At 43.0% G+C, this 25,746-nt stretch overlaps 1 protein-coding gene across 3 annotated transcripts in view; it reads right to left on the bottom strand.

The window, feature by feature from the left end:
- Nucleotides 1-3,107: 3,107 nt before the first annotated feature.
- The window catches only part of arap3 (ArfGAP with RhoGAP domain, ankyrin repeat and PH domain 3), a 100,378-nt gene continuing 77,739 nt past the window's right edge, over nucleotides 3,108-25,746 (bottom strand). For all 3 annotated transcript variants that reach the window (XM_037076594.1, XM_037076593.1, XM_037076595.1), the window contains 8 exons: nucleotides 16,656-16,784; nucleotides 16,300-16,436; nucleotides 15,624-15,706; nucleotides 9,014-9,049; nucleotides 6,284-6,347; nucleotides 6,012-6,149; nucleotides 5,710-5,748; nucleotides 3,108-5,623 (listed from right to left, as the gene is read on the bottom strand). In XM_037076594.1, coding sequence (XP_036932489.1) covers nucleotides 5,156-5,623; nucleotides 5,710-5,748; nucleotides 6,012-6,149; nucleotides 6,284-6,347; nucleotides 9,014-9,049; nucleotides 15,624-15,706; nucleotides 16,300-16,436; nucleotides 16,656-16,784 — 1,094 coding nt within the window. In that variant the 3' untranslated portion in view covers nucleotides 3,108-5,155. The remainder of the gene's footprint in view (nucleotides 5,624-5,709; nucleotides 5,749-6,011; nucleotides 6,150-6,283; nucleotides 6,348-9,013; nucleotides 9,050-15,623; nucleotides 15,707-16,299; nucleotides 16,437-16,655; nucleotides 16,785-25,746) is intronic.

The following is a 25,746-nucleotide window of genomic DNA, read 5'->3' on the forward strand; positions in this document are numbered from 1 at the left end:
AGCAGCTTTCACTATATTGGCGCCATTGTCACTTGTTATGGCTTCTTCCCTGATGTCCCATGCAGACAGCATCATTCTCAAGCCCTGTCCGACCATCTCTCCCATGTGATCAGATGGAAAATATGCCAGTTTCCATTTGTCATCGATGTAATGTACTGTCAGACTGATGTATGGGTCCATGGTGCGACTGGACCAGAGATCGGATGTGGTTGCAACATACTTAACATATCTCAACTCAGCAGCAACCTTTTCTCTCTCTGTTCTGTACATGCTGGGAATCAAGGTTTTTGAGATATATTTGCTTTCCATTGTAGCAATGGGAGCCATGTCTATTGCATTGGTGATTTCCATCCATCTTTTTGACGCTCGATCATCTTATTGAGTACTAGCAAATGCTTCGGTTATTGACGGCTGCCTGGTGGTAGAAGCACTTTTAGCTGGTCCTGATCGCTTTGAGCTTTGGGCTTTTTTTCATTTCTTTGAATTGTATCACAATTGTATCACAATTGTACTGCAGGAGAGGGTGGATGTGTTACCTTGACTTGTCACAACAGTCTTTTGGCACAGTTTACATTTAACATTTTTTTGATCGTCATCGTCCTTGCTGAACCCAAAATGTTGCCGAACGATAAATGAGGCATTTTTTTTTAGGAACGAGGCGCTCTTCCTCCTTGACCAGATCTACTTCGACTACTGCAGCAGCCACAGCAGCCGCAGCAGCTGCCACTTCATCTTTTGAGCTGGCGTGCTCCATTTTCTCCGTCTCACCGTCTCTTTCCCTTCTTGTAACAGACTGGATGAACATACCAGCATTCTACCTACACACACAGCCAAACTAGACAAAAACGTCTTATTTTTTTAAAACCGCCGAATATACCGACATGAGAAAAATGATGTGGGTTATCGTCGGAAATTTTGGTATCGGTAAATTTTCGTTTATTGCCCAGGCCTAGGTCAGACCACATGCCCCAGCACGAGGACTCTGCTTTACTTCATTAGCTGGCTGGCAGTTACCGCCATCACTGAGAGCAAACAAAGCTCACTCAGCAAAGTTGCAACTCTTCTCCATTCTGGCACCTCAGTGGTGGAACGAACTCCTGACCAATGTCAGGGCAGGAGAATCCGATCTTCTGCAAAAGACTCAAGACTCAATTGTTCAGACTTTGCCTCGACCCAGCATAGCATACCCAAACCCTAACCCCCCCCCCCCCCCCCGAAAAAAAGTATATGCACTTGTATGATCTTACTCTAATCTGACCATTTTTTTCAGTGAGGAGTAATCTAACGCAGTAATATTTCCAAACCACTAATCAGATTAAAGTTAAGTTGCATCTCGGGGAGTGACGTCACATGCTCGAGAAGTCATGTTTTCTGCACAAGGACACTCGTGTAAAACCATGCAGTGGCACAAACAACATGGAGGGAGGAGAGAGATGCGCCTTTAGTAGCAGGAAGTACCGTCATTATCTTGAGTTATTACAAACACACACACACACACACAAATGCTTGATCAAGTGCCAGCCCCACCCGGCCCGCGGTCCGGTTCGGGTCAGCGCAGAGAATCTAAAGTCTGGCCGGTGGGGATGAGAGCACCTGTTGACGGTGGGAGGGTTGCAAGCGGGCACATAATGCTGGCGGAGATGAGAGCATGTGCTGCTGGTGGGACGGGAGGATGCAAGCCAGGATGGAGAGGGTTGGTTCGGCCCCACGTCAACAGACTCTTCAGAAATCCAGACTTTATTGGTGACCATCACTGTAACTATCAGGGGTAAAGTGGACACTGCAGAGAAAGGTGTTGGTGGTGATTTTTAACTCTCCACAGTAGCTCTTTTTGACAAAATCTATCCACCGTTTCCTTATGTGGTCCTCCTTAGGAAACTTAAATAAGCTAACAGTGTCATTACTCTGCACACTGTGGCATCCAGGAAAGATGCAGGAGCGATGTGGAGGAGACATGACTGGTTGACTGGTTAGCTAGCTGCAAATTATTCTAAGAGATGCTATCCAAGACTCAAAAGCCAGCAGAAAAAACACGAATCTGATGCGTTGAGTTTATTTATAGGACTTCTACAGCAAGGCCAGGTTTATGCAAATAATGGCCGCGTTACGTAATGTGGCCATGATTTGCATGATTTTCTGACCTGCCCATTAAATCCTGAACACAGAAATCGTGAAACGTAGTTTGTGAGCCTAGCTCCAAAATTAAATTCTAAATGGTTGAATGCTTTTTACATTTTAAGGAAATACATTTATAACATTTTTAATGTGTTAAGAAGAAAATGGCTGAATTTGCTTTACACGGACTTTAAGATCTTCTGCATCACACAGAAACTGGTCCTGGACATCCTGGTTGGTGCTCCCTGGGTCATTACATTACATCCAGAATAAATACAGTGTTTACTTCTTCACATACTGGTTGTCTTTTCATTATAATACCCTGTCATGAAGTTCACGAGGTTAATAATTAATAGAGTCAAAATGATCATCTGATCTCTGAGAGCACTTTGACCAGCAGGGGCCTCAATAAACATGAAATATGAGTATCAATACAACAACTGAAGAGTCAAAGTCCAAACTGAAATCAAGTGTCAGACTTCAATCTAATGACTGATGTTGGACTCAAAGGTTTATTAAGAGTCTGTTACTAGTTCAAGGGACAAAGCAGAAAAACTGTCATCAGAGCCTCGCTAGGAATCAATATGTTGACGAGTCAAACAGGCTCAAATGTGACAAGTTTAGTGTTACACCCTCTCATGGCGGTGAGGAGAAAGATACCCGAGGGACAGAGACAGAGGGACAGACACCTGATGGACAGAGACAGACAGAGACAGACACCTGAGGGACAGAGACTAAGAGACTGTAATGATTCACTTTCTTCCCATGAAGTCTGTCTGGACCAGGTCTGAGTCAGGACAGTTGTCTTCTGATCTGTATGGAACAATCTGCCGAATCAGGATCCTGTCCTCTGTTCCTTCATCAGTCCTCTGTGTCTGCAGGCTGCTGTCACTGCTCACACTTTAATACAGCTGTCTGAAGCTGCAGCTCATTGGTCAGCTGCTGGACCTATAAGACTTTGTATGATCACTGCTATGGATGAACCACAGCAGTCCACACTGCATTTTTATTGAAGATTATACATTTTACACACTAATATTTACATTACTCATTTAAAACATATATTGATATACACTATCAGTATCAGTTAGATGATTATTCAATAATATGTGTGTCATCTTGACATTCTCATCCAGTTTGCACAAACATTTCCTCTGATCTGGAACTCTGAGCTTGTAATACAAAAGTCATTTAACTGTATATTCTCAACATCAGAATAATACTTATAAAAGAAGCCAAATAATGGTATCTGGTCACAATGTAGGCAGCACAGAGACACAGGGAGAGGGAGAGGCACAGTGAAAGCAGTGGCCAGGCAGGGACATGCTCTGGGGATACAGATGATCAAGTGAGAAATTTGAATGAGAACTTTAACAGCTTGATTAGATTAGTTTTAACCTATGCCAACAAAAAAAAAGAAAAAAAAATTCAGGGGAAGGGCTCTCATTTGGACCCCCCAGTATCTATACCATGGTGATGTCCTTGGAAATCAGACACAGTGTTAAAAATGTATGTACAGCTGAGCATCAACAGACTCTTTACAGTGTGTCACCATTAAAAACAGTGGAACCAGCTTCTTCCTCCACACTCAGCAGCAGGTTGACTGCACTGTAACATCTAGCTTATATAATGTACACACTGCTCATAGATTGATATGTGTGTCATGTTATTTGGTCAGATATTATAAACTCATTACGACTTTGTTTCTTTACTAAACATCTTCATCTGGTTCTGCTGGGAGGTAGAAGAAGAAGTCAAACAGTGTGCTTCTGTGTCCATCCTACACATATATAATATACTTGTTATTGGCCTGACTGCGTGGAATCAAGTGGACCAAGAGCAACGTGGACAGTTCTAAACTGAGTCTGGCAAAGACTTGGTTATCACCACCTGGGCCATGTGGACTTTTGGCCCAACTCTTTTATTTGTAGATGTGGGCCACATACTTCATGTCCAATGGGGCCTGAGTTTGCTTATCCAGAACTCAGTCCCACATGGTGAGTCAGGGGACCTGTCAGCTAATCAGAGTTTCTTTAGTTAGAACATCCTGACAGAAACTGTCCTGCTCTGTATCTCTGTCAGAGTTGATGGTGTCATTCCCTCTACAGGCACTGACAGAGGCAGGGTTGGAGCTTTGATTCTCAGATGTTTGTGAAAGTCTCCATCAGAGTTCTGCCAAATCTTCATGTCATCTTTTAAAGCTGCAGTCGGAGCTGAGATGGCTAAAACCATCCATCAGCTGATCACTGTCGTCACTGACTTCTGTCCGTTCAGTCAATCAAACTCTGGAGTGATGTCTTTGTCTCCTCCGGTCTGTCTGATCTGATCTGAGACGGACTGCTGTCTGTAACCCTGATGTCACTGTGCCGCCCTCTGCAGGCAGAGAGCGGTCACTGCAGGTTCATTTGACGCCTTTTCATGTTTGTTATTTTCCCTTAAAATCATTAAAGACAAAAGAGATGACCTCAAAATGCTGAAATTGTAACAAATACAATAAATATTAATATAATGCTAACAGAAACTGTTCTACTGCACAGTAAGCACTTTTACTTTGAATACTTTAAATACATTGTTCTGGGTAATATATCTGTACTTTTACTGAAATTAAATTCTGAATGTAGAAATTGTACTTTGTGTGCTAAGCTAAGATAGTTAGCTTCAAACAGAACAGCTGCTCAAACAGATCTGTGTCTTTCTGTGGCTCATTACTTGGATGTGTAGAACAGATGTTAAGATGAGCAGATCTTGGTCCAGTGTCTTCACAGTGATCATGGCAGAACTTGTTAACCTGAGGGAATTCATTAAGTGTGAGGGAAATGATTACTGTTCATTGTGTATCCAAACTTTAATTGTCCCTCTGGCTCCATTCTGTCAGTCCTCTCTGTACACAGAGGGATTCTGTGGTGGTCTCACACAACTGTGAAGAGCTCTGACACAAATCTCTCATTACACATGGAAACACAAATTAAAGACTTGTTCAACATTTCTTCCAACAGATTCTGTAGGAACGTTCAGTGATTTAGCTCAGCTGTGATAAAAGCTAGTCATATGGCCTCTCCTCCTCCTGCTCGTGCTCCTGCTGCTCCTGTTGCTCCCCCTCCTCCTCAGTCTTCTTTGTGAAAGCAGATGACAGCTCCTGCAGCAGCAGCTCCTGTGACGGTGTACAGACTCCCTGTAGCTGCTGCCTCTTCCTTACTGCCGGCTGCTGGGAGGCGTCTGCTCCCCCGACACCTCCTCCACTCTGCTCATTGGGCTCCTCAGAGCCTCTGCTAGTCCGGATCGGGTCTGGGACAATCTTGTGGTCCACATGTCCAGTTTCCACGGGGACCAGTCTGAGTGGCGGGTGGTCTGAAACTTCCTGTGTCTCAGCAGTGCTGCTGGACAGAAAGCTGGTCTCCAGAGACTTTAGGACCTGCAGGCCGAAGTCCCCGACCTCCTCGTAGAGCGGCTCGGGGAGGTCCGGCGACTCTGAACGCTCCTCGAACGAGTCCTGCTGGACCTTCATGGGCTGCAGGTTAACACAGAGAGATATCAATACTGTGTTTCCTTCCACAAAAACTCCCAGAGTATAGCTCAACAGTACTAAATACTCACAAAGTACATGGAAAGAGTCCGTCTGTCGTGTAACTTCCTCTGCAGAGAAGAAAATATAAAAGTTTTCAGTGCAAAACTTCTTAAAGGATTTTCTACAGACTGATGAAGCTGAAGCATCAGGACAGTCAACACTAGAAGCTTCAGGTTTCTTTGACTTTTTTGTGTTTTTCTGTTGCTGCAAAACTGAACCTGGAGGCCCATGTGTGTCATCAGATAAGTGGATTTAAAATTTACACAAAGTTTTCTCAAACAGTTTCAAAAGTTGGATACAGTTTACAATTTGGGACTAAAAGACATCTGACCAGCGTTTGATTGGCCGACAGCATGCTGCTGTTGCTCTCGTCTCCTCTGATCGGGACAAGAGGCATCGTGCCGAATTTCTGCTTGGAGATGTCAGAGGAGGAGTGACGCCTCATCACTGGAGGACCCGGGTCATCATTCTAGAACAAAAGAAAGTACCAAAGTCAGCAGAGACATTCATGTTTGTCAGAACTTCACTTTAACTGATAAAGAAGAGAGTTCTTCATCTGACTCCGACTACTGAATCTGATCCTGGATCAGTTCCTCAGCTGACCTGAGCTTTGAGGAAGCTGGTAATCCAGTCCCACAGTTCAGCCTCACAGCTACAACACAGAAACCTGAGAGAGGACAGGAGACAGTCATTTGATTGATCTCATGTAGGGAGTCAAAGGACAGATGATTAGTTAAGTTTCATCTATAATGAAACATGAAGAACCAACATAAACCGTACGACTACAACTTTCCCATCAAACTGTGTGTTGATGAAGGTTCTAAGTCATCCAGTACATGGTAACTAATTGCTGTATTGTGGTTAACTGGATGTGTTTCAGGCTCTTGAAAAATTTTTACCTCTCATCCAAGAGTCTTTGTCAGTTCTATCTGACTGAGCTGCAGGCTTTTAAACTCTATGTGGGAGTGTCCTTATAGAGTCATTAAGGACACATGAGCTCTGAGTTTCAAAGTTATTAGGGCCACTTGTGTAGGGATGTATAAGATGGACCGGTACTTTTTGGTACAGGCTCCCAATTAGGTCAGTACCAGGGTACCCTTAAGATTCTGGACAAAGGGTATTGTTATCGTACTTTTTTTTTTTTTAACTTTTATTTTTTATGATTTTTAACCGATTTTTGACATGGGTGGTTTTGAACGTCAAACAAACAACAAACTCCGTGACTGGACTTCACAGAAAGGAAACCCTAACCCTACAGCAATCAAACACACTGTACTCCTTTAGCTTCATGCTATGCACGCGCTCCAAGTATTTGGTGATGTTGCTTAACGTTACCCTGAATTTCCACAGGATACTGTCCGCTGTATTACGGCTCCGATCCAGCTTTGCTCCGCCGTCCACCGTCTGCTAAACCCCACCGTTGGTTTTGATACCGCAGTAACGTTACGGCAGCCAGATGCTGTGGAGGCCGAGGAGTTTCTGCGATAATCACATAATCACTGTCGACCGCAGTTATAGGTATGTGTTTAAAAACAACAATAGGAAGTGTTCCCGACCGAAGGACATTACAAGAACTTGTGTTTGTCTCTTTTTTGAGATTTGTGTGCTGGTGTCAACACTGAGTGTTTTATTTTGAAAAATAACCAGATGTTATATAGTTATTTCTGTGCATGACTTCCTGTCTGCTCGGTGCTAAATTTAGCTGATTTGCTGCATCGTGCTCCGGCATCCACCAGATTTTTATATCTGGTCCTGGTCCTGGTTATGTGTTCAGGAGTATTTGTAATTGCATAGTTTCTGTTCTGTTGAAGCTTTATTATTACCTTGTGGTAATAAAGAGAAGGTTGAATCTTTTGACATCTTGTAAAGTCTTTATTTTTTAACTCAAATTACATGTTGTAGTATCGATAAGAGTATTGATAAGTATCAGCACCAATAAGGAGTACTGGTATCGATAAAATCCTAACGATATCCATCCCTACACTTGCGGGTCGTTGGTCAAACGAACCTCCTAAGGCTCCATGAGCCCTGATGTGAATGGTTGTTAAGCTGTCTGTGGGGATAACTCAGTACTGCATGATGGGTGATACGTGATGTCTTAGGCCACCTTGTCACATCGCAGTGAGGTTGTCTTGTCTTGGGATCCGTCTCGTGAATTTCATGTTTTATTTTGAAAGTAACTCTCCTCTCGTTTCAGGTCACTTGCCCTTCCTCTTGTGTCCCTGGTCTGACGTCATCCCTAATTCCTGATTGTTTCCACCTGTGTTCCCTTCCCCCATGTGTATAAAGTCTTTGTCTTCCCCTGTCTGCGTCGCCGAAGTATTTCGTCTTCCATGTCGTATACCAAAGCCTTGCATCACAGTCCTGTTTCTTGTCTGGTTAAGTATTGTTCATGTTTTATTTATCTGAGTTTTGGTCCTCTCGAGAAGAGTGATTTTGAGTTTGTAATTTTCTGGTTAAGTTTTCTGTTTGTATATTAAGATTTCATAGCTTTTCTTTTCTCCTCCTCGTGAGCGATTTTTTGTTGATAATTTTCATAAGAAAGAGTAGATATTTTTCATAGCCCTTGTGCTTTCTCTTCGGAGAGATTTATTTTGTAATTTTGATATTTTAGTTCTTTCCAAGTATAGTGTAGGTTTTCCTCCTGGTGGAGCGTTTTCTGTTACTCTGTGTTTCATGTTGTTTGTCTTGTTCGTCTCACAGATTTTCATAGCTATTTGGTTATCATTCATTCTGGAGGGTTGCAAAAACAGATAAATAAAACTTGACTTTACTTCTGCCTATATTGCATCTGAGTCCTCTTTCCTGTCCAAGTCTGACACACCTCCTCTGTTCATAGAGGCCGGGTCCAATTTGACATAGATAGATTTGACTCAGAACTCAGAGCTCACACAAGTCCTTAATGATTCTGTTAGGACACTCCCACACAGCGTTTAAAATACCGTAACTGCCCGCCAGTTAGTTAGAACTGAAGAAGCCTCTTAGGTGAGAGGTAAAACGTCTTCAAGAAACTGAAACATGTCCAGCTGACTACCATTTAGCACTAAGAGTTACCATTAAACTGTATATCATGAGAAAAGATCCTATAAATGAGAGTGAGAGTGACATAGAGTCATCATCTCATGACAGGATCTTTGTGTTGTTTTGAACTCTCAGTGAGCCAGACATGTGAGTCTTCATCAATAAATCAATATCTGATGATCAGTTATTGAAGAACATGCTTGTGAGTCTTCATCAATAAATCAATATCTGATGATCAGTTATTGAAGAACATGCTTCTCCTGATCAAATATCAAAAACAGAGTGACTGAGCTGATATGAAGTGATACTTACAGCTGGTGTTTGTCTGACATCACTGTGAAGCCCCATCTGCACACACACAAAGACAAAGATTCACATCATGATACATGTTACGACCATGGCCGAGCTCTGCCTCCGTTTTGTGTGTCTGTGTGTGTGTGTGTCTGCCTGTCTATTGGTGTTATTTCAGGATGCTGGTGCTCCTCCCCATTCTTGGCCTGAGGAACTCTGAGTGGAGCAGCACCTGGAACGATGCACCAATCCAGACGGAGCAATATGCGGAAGTCGCTACAAATCTCTGGCCAGCATGCGATTTCACTTGAGCAGCATGCCACTGTGTCTCTCGAAAATATACAAATTGTGAATTGTTGTGCATGAGACACTTTTTAATCTTCTGTAGATTGATCCAAGCCCAGATAAGAACAGAAGTGATCACACACACGTGTAGTTGCTTGATCCATTAGGTGAAGGGGTGCTGGTTTGCAGTAACAAGGAAGTAGACAGAGCGGTTTTATTTTCTTTTTGTTTAAAAACAGTAGCTCAGTTTTATGAGTCTGAGTATGAGTTTTATTTAATAGCACTCGCAGGCCCTCAGTCCTCCTCATATTGTGTGTCTTTTTTTTGACAATCCTGCTTCCAGCCAATAAATAACTTTAAGTTTACTCACTTAACTTTAAGTTACCAATTACGCCTGGTTTTATGTTGCTTCCTTTTCCCCTATCGAGCTGGGTCATAACAATACACATGATGTGATCGACTGCATCCTGTCAGCTGATGATGACTGGTGTCAGAGGTCAGTGGAAGGAGGGGAGAGCAGCACACTGACACACCTGCAGCCTCTTACAGTGGAAAAAAGCTAACGTTGTGACACTACTGTGTCTGAACGAACGTGACCTGAAACACTCGTACAGACGGTTTCAGGCTCCGTTCACACCAGTTCTTGATTTCGGACCTGCAGCTTGTTATGAATTTTGGCTTTTGGTTCTTCTGAAGACAGCTTTAGCTCTCTGTTTAGTGTGAGGGAAATTCTCTAATGTCTCTTTATTAATTTGATATGTTGTTCTTGCATATGAAACCCAACAAATCATCAATATGTGTATAGGGTGAAAACTTGGGTTTCCAGTATGTGTTCTGTCTAATGACTGGTGTTGCTTTCCTCAACGAAAATCATGACTTAATATCGTCGTCAACGTACCTTTATCACGTGACAGAAACGTGATGAGACGCAACGTAAATGACAAAATAAATGAATAAAAGAATAAATAAATAAATAAATAGATAAACATAAAACAGATAAATAAATAAATGCTTTATATTTATTTCTACATTTCTGTTCACCTACATTTATTTATTTCTGTATTTCTGTGTCCATATGTTAATGGTATGGAGGGACTAAACCTGACGTAAGTATAAATAAATAAATAAATAAATGAATGAATGAATGAATGAATGAATGCCAAGTCAAACTGAACACACATATACATAACATGGAGCGATGAGCAGAATGTTTTTCCTGGTTAGCGGACATGGCCGAGGACCCCTCTTCAGATGGGATTCTCAAACCACACCACCAGCACACCTGGGACCCTCGCAACTTAAAATTAACGCCAGTTAGCCTGTCACACGGTCAAGGCCATCAAGCTAACTGGAGCTGGTTTACAATGTTACAGAGAGCAAGGGATCAGGAATCGTTTGCTTTTGTCTGGCTCTCCAATTTGACCAATCATGCTCTTGACTGAGGTTAGGACCTCCTACCTCATTAACATATGGACACAGAAATACAGAAATAAATAAAGAATGTAGAGTACATGTAGAATGAAGAAATAAATATATAGCATTTATTCTTTTATTTATACTTGTATTTATTTATTTATACATTTATTTCAGCATTTATTTATTCATTTATTTATGCATTTATTTAGTTATTCCTGTATTTATTTATATCCATCAAGATGGCGCCGCGGACGGCTGCCTCGGTGTGTTGGTGTGCGTTGTTTTGTTTTGTTTTGTGCGTAAACTCTGTTTTTTGCGATGATACCCGGAGCTCTCTCACCAGAGAAGAGCTCATGAACAACTCCAGAGGATCTTTTTCCCAGTTTTCTCCTCCCAACTTTGGAAATTTTGGACATTCTGGTCAAAGGTGCGCTCACCTTTGCTCACGCAGCAAAACGCCGGAGGAGAGGGAAACGGGCCAGGGCGTCTTCGCCAGCGCGGACTACGCACAGCGTCACCGGGAATATTTCTCTCTAACGTGCGCTCACTGCCCAACAAAACGGAGGAACTGCAACTGCTGTTGGGCAAAAACAGGGACTTTCATTCATCTGCGGTTCTGTGCTTCATGGAGACGTGGCTGTGCGGACTAATTCCGGACTCTGCGCTGCAGCTGGCAGGCTTCAAAGAGAGACAGAGACACGGAACTTTCCGGCAAAACTAAAGGGGGAGGAATCTGTTTGTACATCAACGGTGGCTGGTGCAACAACAAACAGTGATCCAGCAGCACTGTTCTCCTGACCTGGAATCTTTTATCATTAACTGCAAGCCGTTTTATTCACCCCGTGAGTTTGCTTCATTCATTCTGGTTGGTGTTTACATCCCGCCGCAGGCCAACGTGCAGGACGCACAGCGCATGCTCGCCGACCAGATACTGTGTGTGGAGCGGACCAACCCGGACTCTTTGGTTATTGTCTCTGGAGACTTTAACAAAGGTAACCTCACTCACGATCTCCCTAAATACAGACAGTTTGTTAAATGCCCGACCAGAGAGGGGGAAATTCTGGATCACTGTTACACCACAGTCAGGGATGCTTATCACGCCGTCCAGAGGCTGTGACGTCATACATCAGCTTCTGTGAAGACTGCTGTGTTCCAACACGCACCAGGGTGAGTTACAACAATGACAAACCCTGGTTCACAGCCAAACTCAGACAGCTAAGGCTTGCAAAGGAAGAGGCCTTCAGGAGTGGGGACAAAGACAGATTCAAAGAGGCGAAGTACAAGTTTAGCAAGGTGGTGAAAGAGGCTAATCGACAGTACTCTGAGAAGCTCCAACACCAGTTCTCAGCTAACGACTCTGCGTCTGTCTGGAAAGGGCAAGCCTAAAGCCCCCCACTCCATTAACGACCGACGCCTAGCCAATGACCTGAACGAGTTCTACTGCCGCTTTGAAAGACAAAGGGACAGTCCTGAAACCATCCCCCACAACACCTCCCAACAGCTCCAGCTCCAACTCCAGTCACCTCCACCAATGCCCACCTTAATGGGCCCCCCCTCCCCACCCTCCTCAGTGACGACTCTCTCCATCCATGAGAGGGACGTCAACAAACTCTTCAAGAGACAGAACCCCCGGAAAGCTGCTGGACCGGATTCGGTCTCCCCATCTTCCCTGAAGCACTGTGCTGATCAGCTGTCCCCAGTGTTCACAGACATTTTTAACACCTCACTGGAGACCTGTCACGTGCCAGCCTGCCTCAAGACCTCAACCAACATCCCTGTCCCCAAGATGCCAAGGACCACCAGACTTAACGACTTCAGACCCGTCGCCCTGACCTCTGTGGTCATGAAGTCCTTCGAGCGCCTTGTGCTCTCACACCTCAAGGACATCACCGACCCTCTCCTGGACCCCCTGCAGTTTGCCTACAGAGCCAATAGGTCTGTAGACGATGCTGTCAACCTGGCCCTCCACTATATCCTCCAGCACCTGGATTCTACAGGAACCTACGCCAGGATCCTGTTTGTGGACTTCAGCTCTGCTTTCAACACCATCATCCCAGCTCTGCTACAGGAGAAGCTCTCCCAGCTGAACGTACCTGACTCCACCTGCAGGTGGATTACTGACTTCCTGTCTGACAGGAAACAGTGTGTAAAGCTGGGAAAACACATCTCCGATGCACAGACTATCAGTACCGGATCCCCCCCAGGGCTGTGTTCTTTCTCCTCTGCTCTTCTCCCTGTACACCAACAGCTGCACCTCCAGTCACCAGTCCGTCAAGCTCCTGAAAAGTTTGCGGACGACACCACCCTCATTGGACTCATCTCTGATGGTGACGAGTCCACCTACAGGTGGGAGGTTGACCACCTGGTGACCTGGTGCAACCAGAACAGTCTAGAGCTCAATGCTCTAAAGACAGTGGAGATGGTTGTGGACTACAGGAAGAACTCAGCCTCACCTGCCCCCATCACCCTCTGTGACTCCACTATTGACACTGTGGAGTCTTTCCGCTTCCTGGGAACAATCATCTCCCAGGACCTCAAGTGGGAGCTGAACATTAGCTCCCTCATCAAGAAAGCACAGCAGAGGATGTACTTCCTGCGGCAGCTGCAGAAATTCAGTCTGCCAAAGACAATGATGGTGCACTTCTACACAGCCATCATTGAGTCCATCCTCACCTCCTCCATCACCATCTGGTACGCTGCTGCCACCGCCAAGGACAAGGGCAGGCTGCAGCGTGTCATTCGGTCAGCAGAGAAGGTGATTGGCTGCAACCTCCCATCTCTTCAGGACCTGTACACCTCCAGGACCCTGAGGCGTGCAGGAAAGATTGTTGCTGATCCCTCCCATCCCGGTCACAAACTCTTTGAGACACTCCCCTCTGGCAGGAGGCTGCGGTCCATCAGGACCAAAACCTCACGCCACAAGAACAGTTTCTTCCCGTCTGCTGTCAGCCTTATCAACAAGGCCTGAATCCCCCCTGACACTCCTCACACTCCACCTCTACCACTGACTCTACTGTCACACTGACAGCACCATAACTCTATGCGTTACATTAACGCTCAGCTTGAACTACCTATTCATTTGCGCATTTTCATTTGCACATTATTTCTTGTAACTGTTCACTGCCAGCTGGTCTGCTCCTTTTACCAAAAAACAGATTGTGTATATATATTTATATTATATAGTTATATTTTCTATCTATCTATCTATCTATCTATCTATCTATCTATCTATCTATCTATCTATCTATCTATCTATCTATCTATCTATTCATTTATTCATTTATACTTGTCATGTTTAGTCCTCCATAGCGGTGGCTTAATGTTAACGATAACTCAAGACACAGAGTTAAGTCTGGCACAAAGAAAGGGAGCGATGGCTGGCCAGCTGGGGTTCGGTGTTCCCTCCAGTGTCCCCTGTCAGTCTAAACCCGTGGAAAGTTTATAATCATATGGATGCTGTTATACTGTGTAGTGATTGAGATACTGACTCACCAAACATCCTGCAAAAGTGACAAAGTTAATTTTTTGCTCTAAATTACATAATTACATGATCGTCTGGGGACAGAGGCTGTCTAGGTCTCAGTCTGGAGAGCTGATTTATTTTCATTACAAACACTCGGTGAGTTAACGTTTTTTGCCGGCGACAGACACTGTTTTTAGGACAGAAATGTGAGGAAGAGTTGGTAGGACGGTCGGGAGGACTGATGGGGATGGACGCAACAGTCAGCAAGCCGTGTGTGTGTATGTGTGTGTGAAAACAAAATAAATACATAGAAATACAAATAAAAAAAAATAAATATAAGAAAAAAATAATGAATAATAACATGAGGTGTGTCTGTTTGTTTGTGTGTGTGTGTGTGTGTGTGTGTGTGTGTGTGTGTGTGTGTGTGTGTGTGTGCTGCTGTTACCAAATGACATTGCAAATGCAAGACAAGCACACAGATAGAAATTGCATTACTAAAAAGAGAGTACAAGTACAAGTACAATTTTCATTGACTAAAACTAGACTAAAATGTCATCAGTTTTCGTCGACTAAAACAAGACGAAAATAGTCATGGATAATTCTGACTAAAATAAGACTAAAATGCTCAGACTTTTAGTCGACTGAAACTTGACTAGACTAAAAAGAGTATAGACGTGACTAAAACTAATAAAAACTAAAATGACAGTTTTGCACAAAGACTAAAACTAAAATTAAAACAGGCCGCCAAAAACAACACTACTAATGACAGCCATCTGGTTGCAGATTATGAATGGATGTATTGTATATGGTATGATATGCTGTGAGGGCTAACATCAAGGAACTCAAATAAGGAGTTCATCCTGGAGGGGATTGATGAAGCCTCTTCCTCTGTATAGGTGTTTTAACCTTAGGTTGACAAATGACACGGGACAATTGGTTGAAATGTATGGGAAATGTTTTGTGTATCCTGAGGTGGATGTGGAGATGACTGGAATGTTGTCTGAAGTGAGATCATATGTAATATTGTTATTATGCTACAATTGTGAACAAATGTTGGTTTCTACTATTATAAAGGCTGAGAAGAGACAACATCTCTTCAGTCATCATCTAAGTGCTGTTGATGAGTGACTCTTGATTGCAAGTAATAAATAACTTCTAGAAAAGAAATATGTATATAAGTGACTGACTTTCAGTCACCACAACATTAGTAAAGAAATTCAGAGACTCAGTTCAGAGTTTATGTCTGGATGGGGAAAGACAGACGTACACATATCTGCCGTAAAACAGCAAATCTATAATCCATAATCTTTAATCTGTAGTCTATACTCTATGATATAAAATTCATGATCTTTAATCTGTAATCTATAATCTAAAGTCTCTAATCTATAATATGATCAGAGGGATTAAATCTGCTTTATGTAGAGCAGGCACACTGTGTGTGTGAGTGTTTGTGTGTGAGTGTGTTACCTGGACGGAGCTTTGAGTTTCCTGCGGATGCCGATGTAGATCTTCATGGACTTCAGAGACCACTCCTTCTCTGGTTTGATGCTCTAAACAACAACAACAACAACACAGAGCAGTCAGGACACCGGAGGACAACACAGACCAGACCAGTGGAGAGTCCTCTCTGAATGCCCCTTCTCACAGCCTGACAGTCCTCTTTGAACGTCCCTTCTCACGGACAGACAGTCCTCTTTGAATGTCCCTTCTCACGGACAGACAGTCCTCTCAACGTCCCTTCTCAGGGACAGACGGTCCTCACTGAACGTCCCTTCTCACGGACAGACAGTCCTATCTGAACGTCCCTTCTCACGGATAGACAGTCCTCTTTGAACGTCCCTTCTCATGGACAGACAGTCCTCTCAACATCCCTTCTAAGGGACAGACAGTTATCACCGAACGTCCCTTCTCACGGACAGACAGTCCTCTTTGAACGTCCCTTCTCACAGACTGACAGTTCTCTTTGAATGTCCCTTCTCACAGACTGACAGTCCTTTTTGAACGTCCCTTCTCAGAGACTGACCGTCCTTTTTGAACGTCCCTTCTCACAGACTGACAGTCATCTTCGAACGTCCCTTCTCACAGACTGACAGTCCTCTCTGAACGTCCCTTCTCACAGACAGACAGTCCTCTCTGAACATACCTTCTTGTCTTTGAGCAGCAGCAGTTTGTGCTCTTTGATTTGGAACGTTCTCTCCTGGAACTTGTTTCCCTGAAGAAGCTTCGGAGGTTCCTCACGACACCTCAACAGACCGATCTTCATGATCTCACTCTTATAGGCTGAACAGAGAGACAGACAGACAGGATAACAGAGAGAAAGATAAACAGACAGGTACTGCTGCCGCAGCTGCAGCAGCAGCAGCAGCAGTAGCAGTAGCAGCAGCAGCTGCAGCAGTAGTAGTAGGGGCAGCAACAGCAGCAGCTGTGTGTGAGGATCAACATGAGGCTTGTTATGACTGAGTGAGGTTGTGAATGTTCAGTGTTGTGTGTCGCCCGTACAGGTGAGGATGTTGACGCCCTCTCCTTTAGGAACTCTCTTCACCACCAGGTAGGCCGAGCTCGGGTCAGCCATCTTGCACCACTGCAGAGCCTGCTCCAGGACTCTCTCTTTGGGGTGTAACGGACGCTCTGAAAGAACAGCAACAGTCAGGCAGGAGAGGAGAATCTCTCAGGTACCCTGAACACATCTGTCCACGTGTGTCAGAGAGAGAGAGAGAGGTGCCAAGGTGTGTGAGAGTGAGGTGTCTGGACAGCAACACATTCTGGCCTTTAATTCAACTCAGTTTAAATTTAACCTGTTCCTCCTTGTGTGAGTTAGGGAATGCAGACAATACGGGGCTCACCGCTCCAAGAGACCTTGGAGTCAGCATTTAGCTGTGTGGGTCAAAGGTTAGCAGGGGACAAGGCCACTATAAGGACTAAAATGGAGCCTGACTCCTGTTCCAGATGGAGGATGATATTTAAACACGCACATCTCCAGAAAAGGATAGAGGGCTCATCTAGGTAATTCTGGAGTACAAGCCTGAAGGAGTGACAGTAACAGATTTGGTCATTTATGGGAGATAGAACACCTCCTTTTCTAGTTGATTGGATAGATGGACCTTCAACCCACCACAGTGACCAATTAGGAGTAAGCAGGTACTGCCCAAGGGACTTTAAGAAGGGTCCCACGAGTAGAGACAGGGGGTGGCACTTGGTAGAATTCCTAAGAGCGAAGGCATAGGAGTTCTGATAGGGCAAGAAGGGCAAAAACGTTTGGCATTACTTTGCCCTAGATTGGAGAACATCAGATGTGGGGCCACACTCTGCTCGGACACTAGGCTCAAGTCTGTTTTAATAAAGATTGCTCTATCATTCCACCCAGCCTTGCCTCCGCAGATTTTTTTATCAACCTACTACACGCCGGCATTTTTAAGGAAGACAGCCCAGAAACTACAGGTGGCGTTGTCGGCAGGATGGCTTTTGACAACTTGGACACACGGCAGGAGTCCAGAGACTGATTTTCACCCCAGCCGGCAAATAAGGTGAGCATTTCGCTCCAGGGGTCAAACTCAAGCCCTGGATGGGACTGTGTGTGTGTGTTTTCCAATATCTGTCAAGCCAGAAATTACCAAAACGAGGGGAAACTGGGCAACAGGTGTGTAGTTTGTTGATACGATTCTGTCTAAATTTTCTAAATTAAGAGAAAAGGAGAAACTGATGCGGTAGAGATTTGTGAATTAATTGGTAATACGATGCAGGTATGGCACTAAGCCATTTGCTGGAAGTCATGCGTGAGATTAGTCACTTTCCTATGCGCTAAGTTGTCTCAAATAGAGAAGAGAAAAGAGAAGAGAATAAGAGAATAGAATAGAATAAGAATAGAAGAGAATAAGAAAAGAAAATAAGAAAAGAAAAAAATATATAATGAAGAAGAAAGAAGAAGAAGAAATGGTCAGACAATATAGAGAAAAGAGATTGCTGACAATAGAGAAATAGAGAATAAGAGAAATAGAGAATAAGAGAATAAGTGAAAAAGAGAAACTGCTGTGGCAGCAATGACTGAACTGATGGCCATCCGATGCAGGCAATAAGTGTACATTGTCATAAGACATGCGGGGCATTGGTCTTCATTAGCTGCATGGTTCAGTTGTCTCAAATAATAGAAAAGAATAGAAAAGACTGGACAGAAAAAAAAATGATGAAGACCACAAAGCAAATTTAGAATGAGAAAGAAATGTTATGTCAAATCAAACTTATGGTTGTGACAATAGAAAATTCGACAAGTCCATGGGTGCGCATAGACTCTAATCTAATGTGGTTTAGCACTTGGTGGGCTGTTAGAAACGGTTTCCATACTCTGAGTCCAACAAACCAAGTTGCAGTATGTGTTAGGTAGAAGAGCTCTGATGAAATTCAGCTGAATAAGTGTTTGTGTTTGTTCGTACAAAGGAAAGAGGGGGCCCGGTAGTGGTTTGTAGTGTTCAGTGCTTATTGAGTCCTCTGAAGCTGTGTGTGAGGGTTAGGAGTCAGCTAAAGTTGATGTGAAAGCTGATTGTTTGTCCATGGAATTAATTATAAGTAATCTATATAAATGCGCATTATTAGAATATATCATATACAATGCATAGGTGTTGTATTGATAACGTGATATTTAAAAGATAGAATATTAGATAGATGATCCATAGGGAAGTACGATTCCTGCCCTTCCTTTGCCTTATAGGTGATTTTCACCTCCAGTTAAAGTCGTTACTGTAAATCCGAATTAGATCTCGAAGAAAATATTAATTGGTGTTAATTAGTGGTATAACAAAGGAATGGAGGAATTGGTAGTTTGGAGATTTCCCTATTAATAAACATATAAGTCTTATGCATGACTAGCACATCGATCACCCTAAAGAGAAAGAGTAGAGGCACGAGGGAAGCTAAAGGGATATTATGCGGAGAGAAGATGCAGAAAGTAGGGTGAAATTGATAGTAAGTCAAATATAAGATTAAAACACACATACATGATTTGTGTGACTAAAGGCAATGCATCCTAGTTGACTGTGGATCAGAGGAATCCAATGGGGTGTTATTGGCCGTTATCAAGCAGGGGATGAGTAATTACCTGGGGATGCTGCTTGATTTGTTGGTGGAGAAGTTCAAGGAGTACACTAAGTAGACATTTGTGGACGTACGGACAATTGTTTATTTGGTTGACCGGTGTAGCTGGTCAAAGTATGGAATTGGCCTTTATGCACGGCAGCCCCCACATATTAGAGGGGAAGCCCTGGTGCGAAGTGAAGGAAATTTAGTTCAATTAGAGAAAAATTATATCTCAAGCCTAAGTATTTGTAAAAAGAAATCTGACGTAAAAGTTAAAACATAAATCATTAAAAAGATCTGAAGATACAGAGACAGCTAAAAATGCATGATTGAAGTAGTGTGACAAATAGTGTTGCACCGATACCAGTATCGGACAGGGCCCCGATCGGCACTAAAATGGTGGTATCGGCATCGGCGAGTACCAACAATTAGGGCGCCGATACCATTTACCGATGCTGGTGTGACAGAAAGCAGCCTTCTCTCTCCCAACACTAACTTTTACTTGTAGAACGGCTATGCTCATCACGCTCTGTGTTGTGTTATCACACGCGATCACTGTGCATGCCTGCCAAGCACGCCAATCAGCTATCGTTATTGACCTGCTCCAGACCAATGAGAGCGGGCCAATAGCCACTCTTAACCAATGCCGGGGCAGCTTTTTCATGCGGAGGAAAAACAAACCAGAAGAAAATGTCGGCGGTGTGGAAATACTTCAGCATAGATACGGCGTCGAGTACAATAGCTATATGCAAGACTTGCGGCACGAAAGTTTCGAGAGGTGGAGTTAAACAGACCAGTTTCAATACAACGAACCTAATAAAACATTTGAAGACGAAACATGTGAACGAATACAAAGAGTTTGAGGCTGAAGCAACTGCTAGCAAGCGAGAGCGGGGTGTACAGCAGCAACAAACTCTGGTCAGTTCATTTCGTAGCAAGGAGCAGTGGGGCGAGAAGAGTGAAGCAGCAAGACAGATGTCGGAAAAAATCACCGAAATGACTGTTCTCTGTAACCTGCCCCTTTCCTTTGTTTAAAGCATGGGGTTCCGTTTTTTTGTGGCTCACGCAGTACCTAAGTATATGGTCCCAAGTCGCAAATACATCACGGAGACGACGATCCCTGCACTAAAACAAAAAGTAACTGAGCTTGTTTTAAGAAAGATGGAGAAGGTAGGGGCCATAAGCTTTTCAACTGATATCTGGAGCAGCCAAGTCTCCCCACTTTCCCTGCTTAGCTTGACGGCCCACTGGGTGGACATGGAAACATTCGTTCAGGAAAGCGTAGTACTTAATGCGAATGAATTCAAGGGATCACACACCGGCGAAGCTATTGCAGGAGCAATAGAGAGCATGCTGCTCAACTGGAGCATCCCGAAGTCAAAGGTAAGTTTACTTGTCTAGACGTTGCTATTTTCTCTAGATTTTTCACTTGTCTTTTTTAGTTTATTCACCTATTGTCATCCATACCAGGTAGGCAATAAAAAGTTCTACTGGATTCACTTTGTATTAGTCTTTTTCCTGTTTCACAAAGGTAAGCAGCAGCAGCCTTACAAAGCCATGATGGCAATGACTTTACATCCAAGTAGTATGCAGCTCTTCATATAAATGGTATCGGTATGGTATCGGCATCGGCCGATACTGCACGGTCAGGTATCGATATCGGATCGGGGCCCAAAAAATGGTATCAGTGCAACACTAGTGACAAACACCAAACCATAGTACTGACAGGATTGGGTATTTAAATATATTGGGGAATTTTGGGTTATCCAAGGTCTATTAGTTAGACATATATGTAGTAGAGCCTGGATATTTTTGTACAGGGAGTAAAACCAAATCATACACACTGCTTTTGCTCTAAAGACACCTCCTCAGAGCAAATGATTACATTGAAATTTATAAATGATAAAGTGGTCATGAGTCTAGCTATAGTTCTTTAAGGCGTAGTTTTTGACCTAAAATTGCGGTTTGAATGTTGGCAGATAAGAAGGGTTGATTTAGGATTGACAATGAGTTGATCCAGTTGTCTTTGAACTCCTCTCAACCTCAGAGAGTTCAGAGTGCGCGTGTCCATGTAACAGAGAGAGAGGACACAGAGAAAACAGCTGATGTGTGAACGCGCAGACAGAGAGAGCGTCGCTGCGAGTGTGGAGTTACTCCCCCTCCCACACTTACATACGGATAACCAATGCAACTGTATAAAGCTTTAATGATTTTACGTTTGAGTTTATTGAAATAAATTGGATCCGCCTTAATAACATGATAAATGATGTTAAACTAAACCTGCATATTATTTAAATAATTTGGATGATGATAAAGAATTGACAGTTTTGGCTTGCTCTATAAATGAAACCATCATCATTTGTATTTTTCTTCTTTCTATATACCGGGGACGCGAAAGTCCAAGAAAGAAGGCATAACATCTAAGGTCGGGAGACGTATGACAATCACCAGGATACCGGTTAGGTTTGCTCGTGTCATCCGCCTGCGTGACCCACGCTAAATCTGTCAGGCTAGTGCGATCTTATCCACAAACCCCTTAAGGACATGCACACGGATACACCCCCTTGAGATAACCCTAAGAAGACAGAGACACACATGCTTATAAACTCACAGACGTTTAAGGCGACAACATTTACATGCACACAGTGTTATTGCATATACATGGGGAACACAAGTAAGGGAAGAATTACAAGTAGAGCTTGGCAATTGACTGATCAGCTATAGTAGATCATTGGTTGTTGATAGCGATTTTATTATTTGAGCATAGGATTTGATTTAATCTTGGATGATTCAGTATCTGATGTCTGAATTGGTTTATAATTATTGAAGGACATAAACAGTGGAAAGACTGGAACAGACGTCAGCGACAGTTGTCGGTTCTCAGAAGGAGCTGGTGAACTTTTATTTCTATTTCCTTCTATCCTCACAGACAGTCAAGTCCAGAAAAGTTACAATTTTTAGGGCGATACATTACGGGGTCTCACTGCAGTCTGCAAATTTACTCCATGGTTTTTTAAGAAGTGTTCAGGGTGACACGGTGTTCAGGGAACACAGTATAGAAAAAAAGAAGGAAAGCTTGCGGAGGAATCAGGTTCTTTAGGTGTGCGGCTCAGTCAGGTTCAGATGAATGGATAAGTCACCAATCAATCCAAACTCCGCTCAGCTCCAGTTGCATAATTGTGGGACCACAAGAAGCACCCATGAAAACAAACAAGGATGAATTTCTTGGCAAAGAACATGACATTGACGGAGGCATCCTACACGTGACTAAATTGTTAGTCAAGGATTATGAACAAGAACATGTGACAGAAATGATGGCAGAACAGAGGATGCCGCTTCTGTTCCAACGAAAGAAAACTCTGCCATTTGGGAAAGTAAAAACCAGGAGCTCATGAAAATGATGATCTCCACCAAGGACTGGCAACTACAAATGGTTGTTTACGGACACAGCACGGACATTGGACTAGGGAAGTCAACCTGACCGGCAGAAGTCGAGCTCCACCCCAGAACCTGGCCTCCATGGAAGAACTAGTACCCAACAGAGGAAGAGGTAATCCAGGGGACGATATCACAAACGAAAGGGCTACTAAAATCACATGTCTTGTAGATAACAAAGAGTCCTCAGAGCAACACACCATTGTTGCCTGTAAAGAAACCAGATGACTTGTATGTCTTTGTGCACGGGGTAAGAGCGGTGAATGAAGATTGGCTGACTTTCCAGCAGATGTACCTGATCCACATGCCTTGGTGGTGTCACATCGCGGTGAGGTTGTCTTGTCTGGGGATCTGTCTTGTGAAATTCATGTTTTATTTTGAATATAATTCTCCTCTCATTTCAGGTCACTTGCCCTTCCTCTTGTGTCCCCGATCTGACGTCATCCCTAATTCCTGATTGTTTCCACCTGTGCTCCCCTCCCTCGTGTGTATAAAGTCTCTGTCATCCCCTGTCTTCGTTGCCAAAGTATTTCGTCTTTATGTCGTCTACCGAAGCCATTATCCACAACCTTGTCCCATGAATTGATAAGTATTGTTCATGTTTTATTTATCTGCATTTTGTCCTCTCGAGAAGAGTGATTTTTGGTTTGTAATTTCTGGTTAGTATTTGAGTTGAAGTTTGAATTTTGATAGCCTTTCTTTTCTCCTCATTGCGAGTGAATTTTTTGTTGAATAATTTTCTTACGACAGAGTAGATAATTTTCATAGCCTTTGCGCTTTCTCTTCGGAGACCTTTTGTTTTTGATAACTTTTGATATCCATGATTATATTCAAGAATAGGGTAGGTTTTCCTCCTGTTGGAGCGCTTTCTGTTTATCTGTGTTTCATGTTGTATGTCTTGTTTGTCTCACAGTATTTCATAGCGATTTCGTTGTCATTCTTTCTGGAGAGTTACAGAATCAGATTAATAAAACTTGACCATACTGCTGCCTATTCTGCATCTGAGTCCTTCTTTCTGCCCCAGCCTGACAGGTGGCTTGAACTCCTCCAAAGGCTTTTTACTTTGCAGTGGAACCTTCTAGAGTGTTCCCCTTAGTTTTGAACCCTAGTAATTGTTCGGTTTACATACAGGCAGAGGAACATAGAGACGCCTCACACATCATATACCTAATTTAGTAGAGTGAAAATTACAAGAAGAGATATGAATTAAAATAGCTTCTTAATGGTCCAGATCATTCTAAAAGTAATTAGTAAATAAAATAAATATAGCAATGGATAAATAACTGAAAACAGCAAGCTGAGCTATGCTCACAAAAGAGAAACTGAAGATTAGTGTGGAATGGACAGGACTTGTCATCTAGACTTAGACCACATAGACGCTATGGCTGTTTTGTATACAAGACCTCCAAGTTGAGCTATGGCTCAATAACCAGCCTGTTAGACTGGTTTACTTTTTGATTAAATTAGTTTTATTTTCCAAAAGAGGTTCCAAAGTCAAGCTACGGGTAAAATAATAAATATTCAATACAACCACGGTAAAGGAGGGTCATGATAAATTTGTAGAACGTCAGGGGCTATAGGAATGGGAGGATGTCATTCTAGCTAGACGCACTACAGTAGATTTTGCTGAATATTTGCCGACCCCAGAGGATGAAAAACCACCAGATGGTGTCAAGAAGCAAATGGGCAAGCCCATGTTGCAAGGGGGGAAGTTAAATTTAAAGCGCTATTATACTCCGGAGGGTCGTGAATTGGGTTCCAATCACGTCCAGACAATTTTGGATGTTGAAAAATTATGAAAGAAAACATACAATTGCCTTATTGGATTTAACAGGCTATTGTTGTCCATGGAATTATAATTTTGTGGAGATCTCCCAAGCTATGTATGACTTTACACATGGGGGAAACATTTGACCAAGACTGACGTTGACTGACTTGTGAGGCAGAGATAACCTCTACTGACTTAAATATACTGACTTAGATCAAGCTTGATTAGGCCTCTCAAACCACTGATATTCTTTTGAAGTTTCTGAAAATTTGTCAAAGGGCGGTAACAGCTGCTTTTTCCAAAAAGTTATGGCCTGTGGTGGAAATTTCTGTCAATAAAAGAGTAAAGTCAGATCTGTCTTTTCGGTAAGTTTAATCCAACCATCTGCAGATGGACTCACCACACAGTCAAATTCATGAGCTGAGTGAATGAGCCCCGAGTAAAGGAGTGTTCACAATTTTATACACAGATATCAACAAGGTCAGGGGAAGAGACAAGCACTCTCGGTGCCAGCAGTGATTAAGCTACACACACGTACATACGACTATCCCAATCAGACAGGCTTCTCATCCACACAAGACATAAAGTTAAAACTTCATGACGCATGACCTGGGACTCTGTGCGAAGCATAAAATTATCAGACATAGAACATGAGACAAGAGGGCGACTTTCTATCTGAGTTTTGGCTGGTTCGTGACTCTCTTACAATCATATAGGGCAGAGGTTAGGTGTTCATACATTTGCATAAGATATCAGTCACATGAAGCAAGTTAGATAAATGTTTTTAAGAAATCATATTCAACAAAATAGTTCAAAATTCATCAACCCATAATGAAAAGGAATTTTTCCATCACAGGCCATAGCTGATATAATCATGTGTTATCTAACTGCTCGTGTTTTGCATGCTTCTCCCGGAGGAGAAAAATTACTCCTTTAACCAAAGCATGACTGTGGAACTAACAAAGGTGATGTACAGCCCTTAATAGACAAGCTTTGCTTCCTGCAGGTCCGGATGGAGAACCACATCCATATCTGAAAGTGGCCGATACTTCGTCAAACCAACAGAACATTATTTGATACACCCCTCATTAACCCTAACTTGATTTTCTTTTCAGATGATTTTGCTGTAAAACTTCTGACCAATGGATCTCCTCATGTCCCATAAGCAATTATGTAATAACACGTCTGATCAGGCAGCTGAAAATGTGGCGATAACTTGAGGTTTTCTTTCTAGGAACAAGAAAGGATGTTGTAGTTAACACTAAATTTTGAATATCAATAATGTCTACCTGTCTGTGTAGTGGTACACAGATATGAAGT

Source organism: Acanthopagrus latus, chromosome 18 (assembly GCF_904848185.1).
Source record: "Acanthopagrus latus isolate v.2019 chromosome 18, fAcaLat1.1, whole genome shotgun sequence".
Lineage (NCBI taxonomy): Eukaryota > Metazoa > Chordata > Actinopteri > Spariformes > Sparidae > Acanthopagrus > Acanthopagrus latus.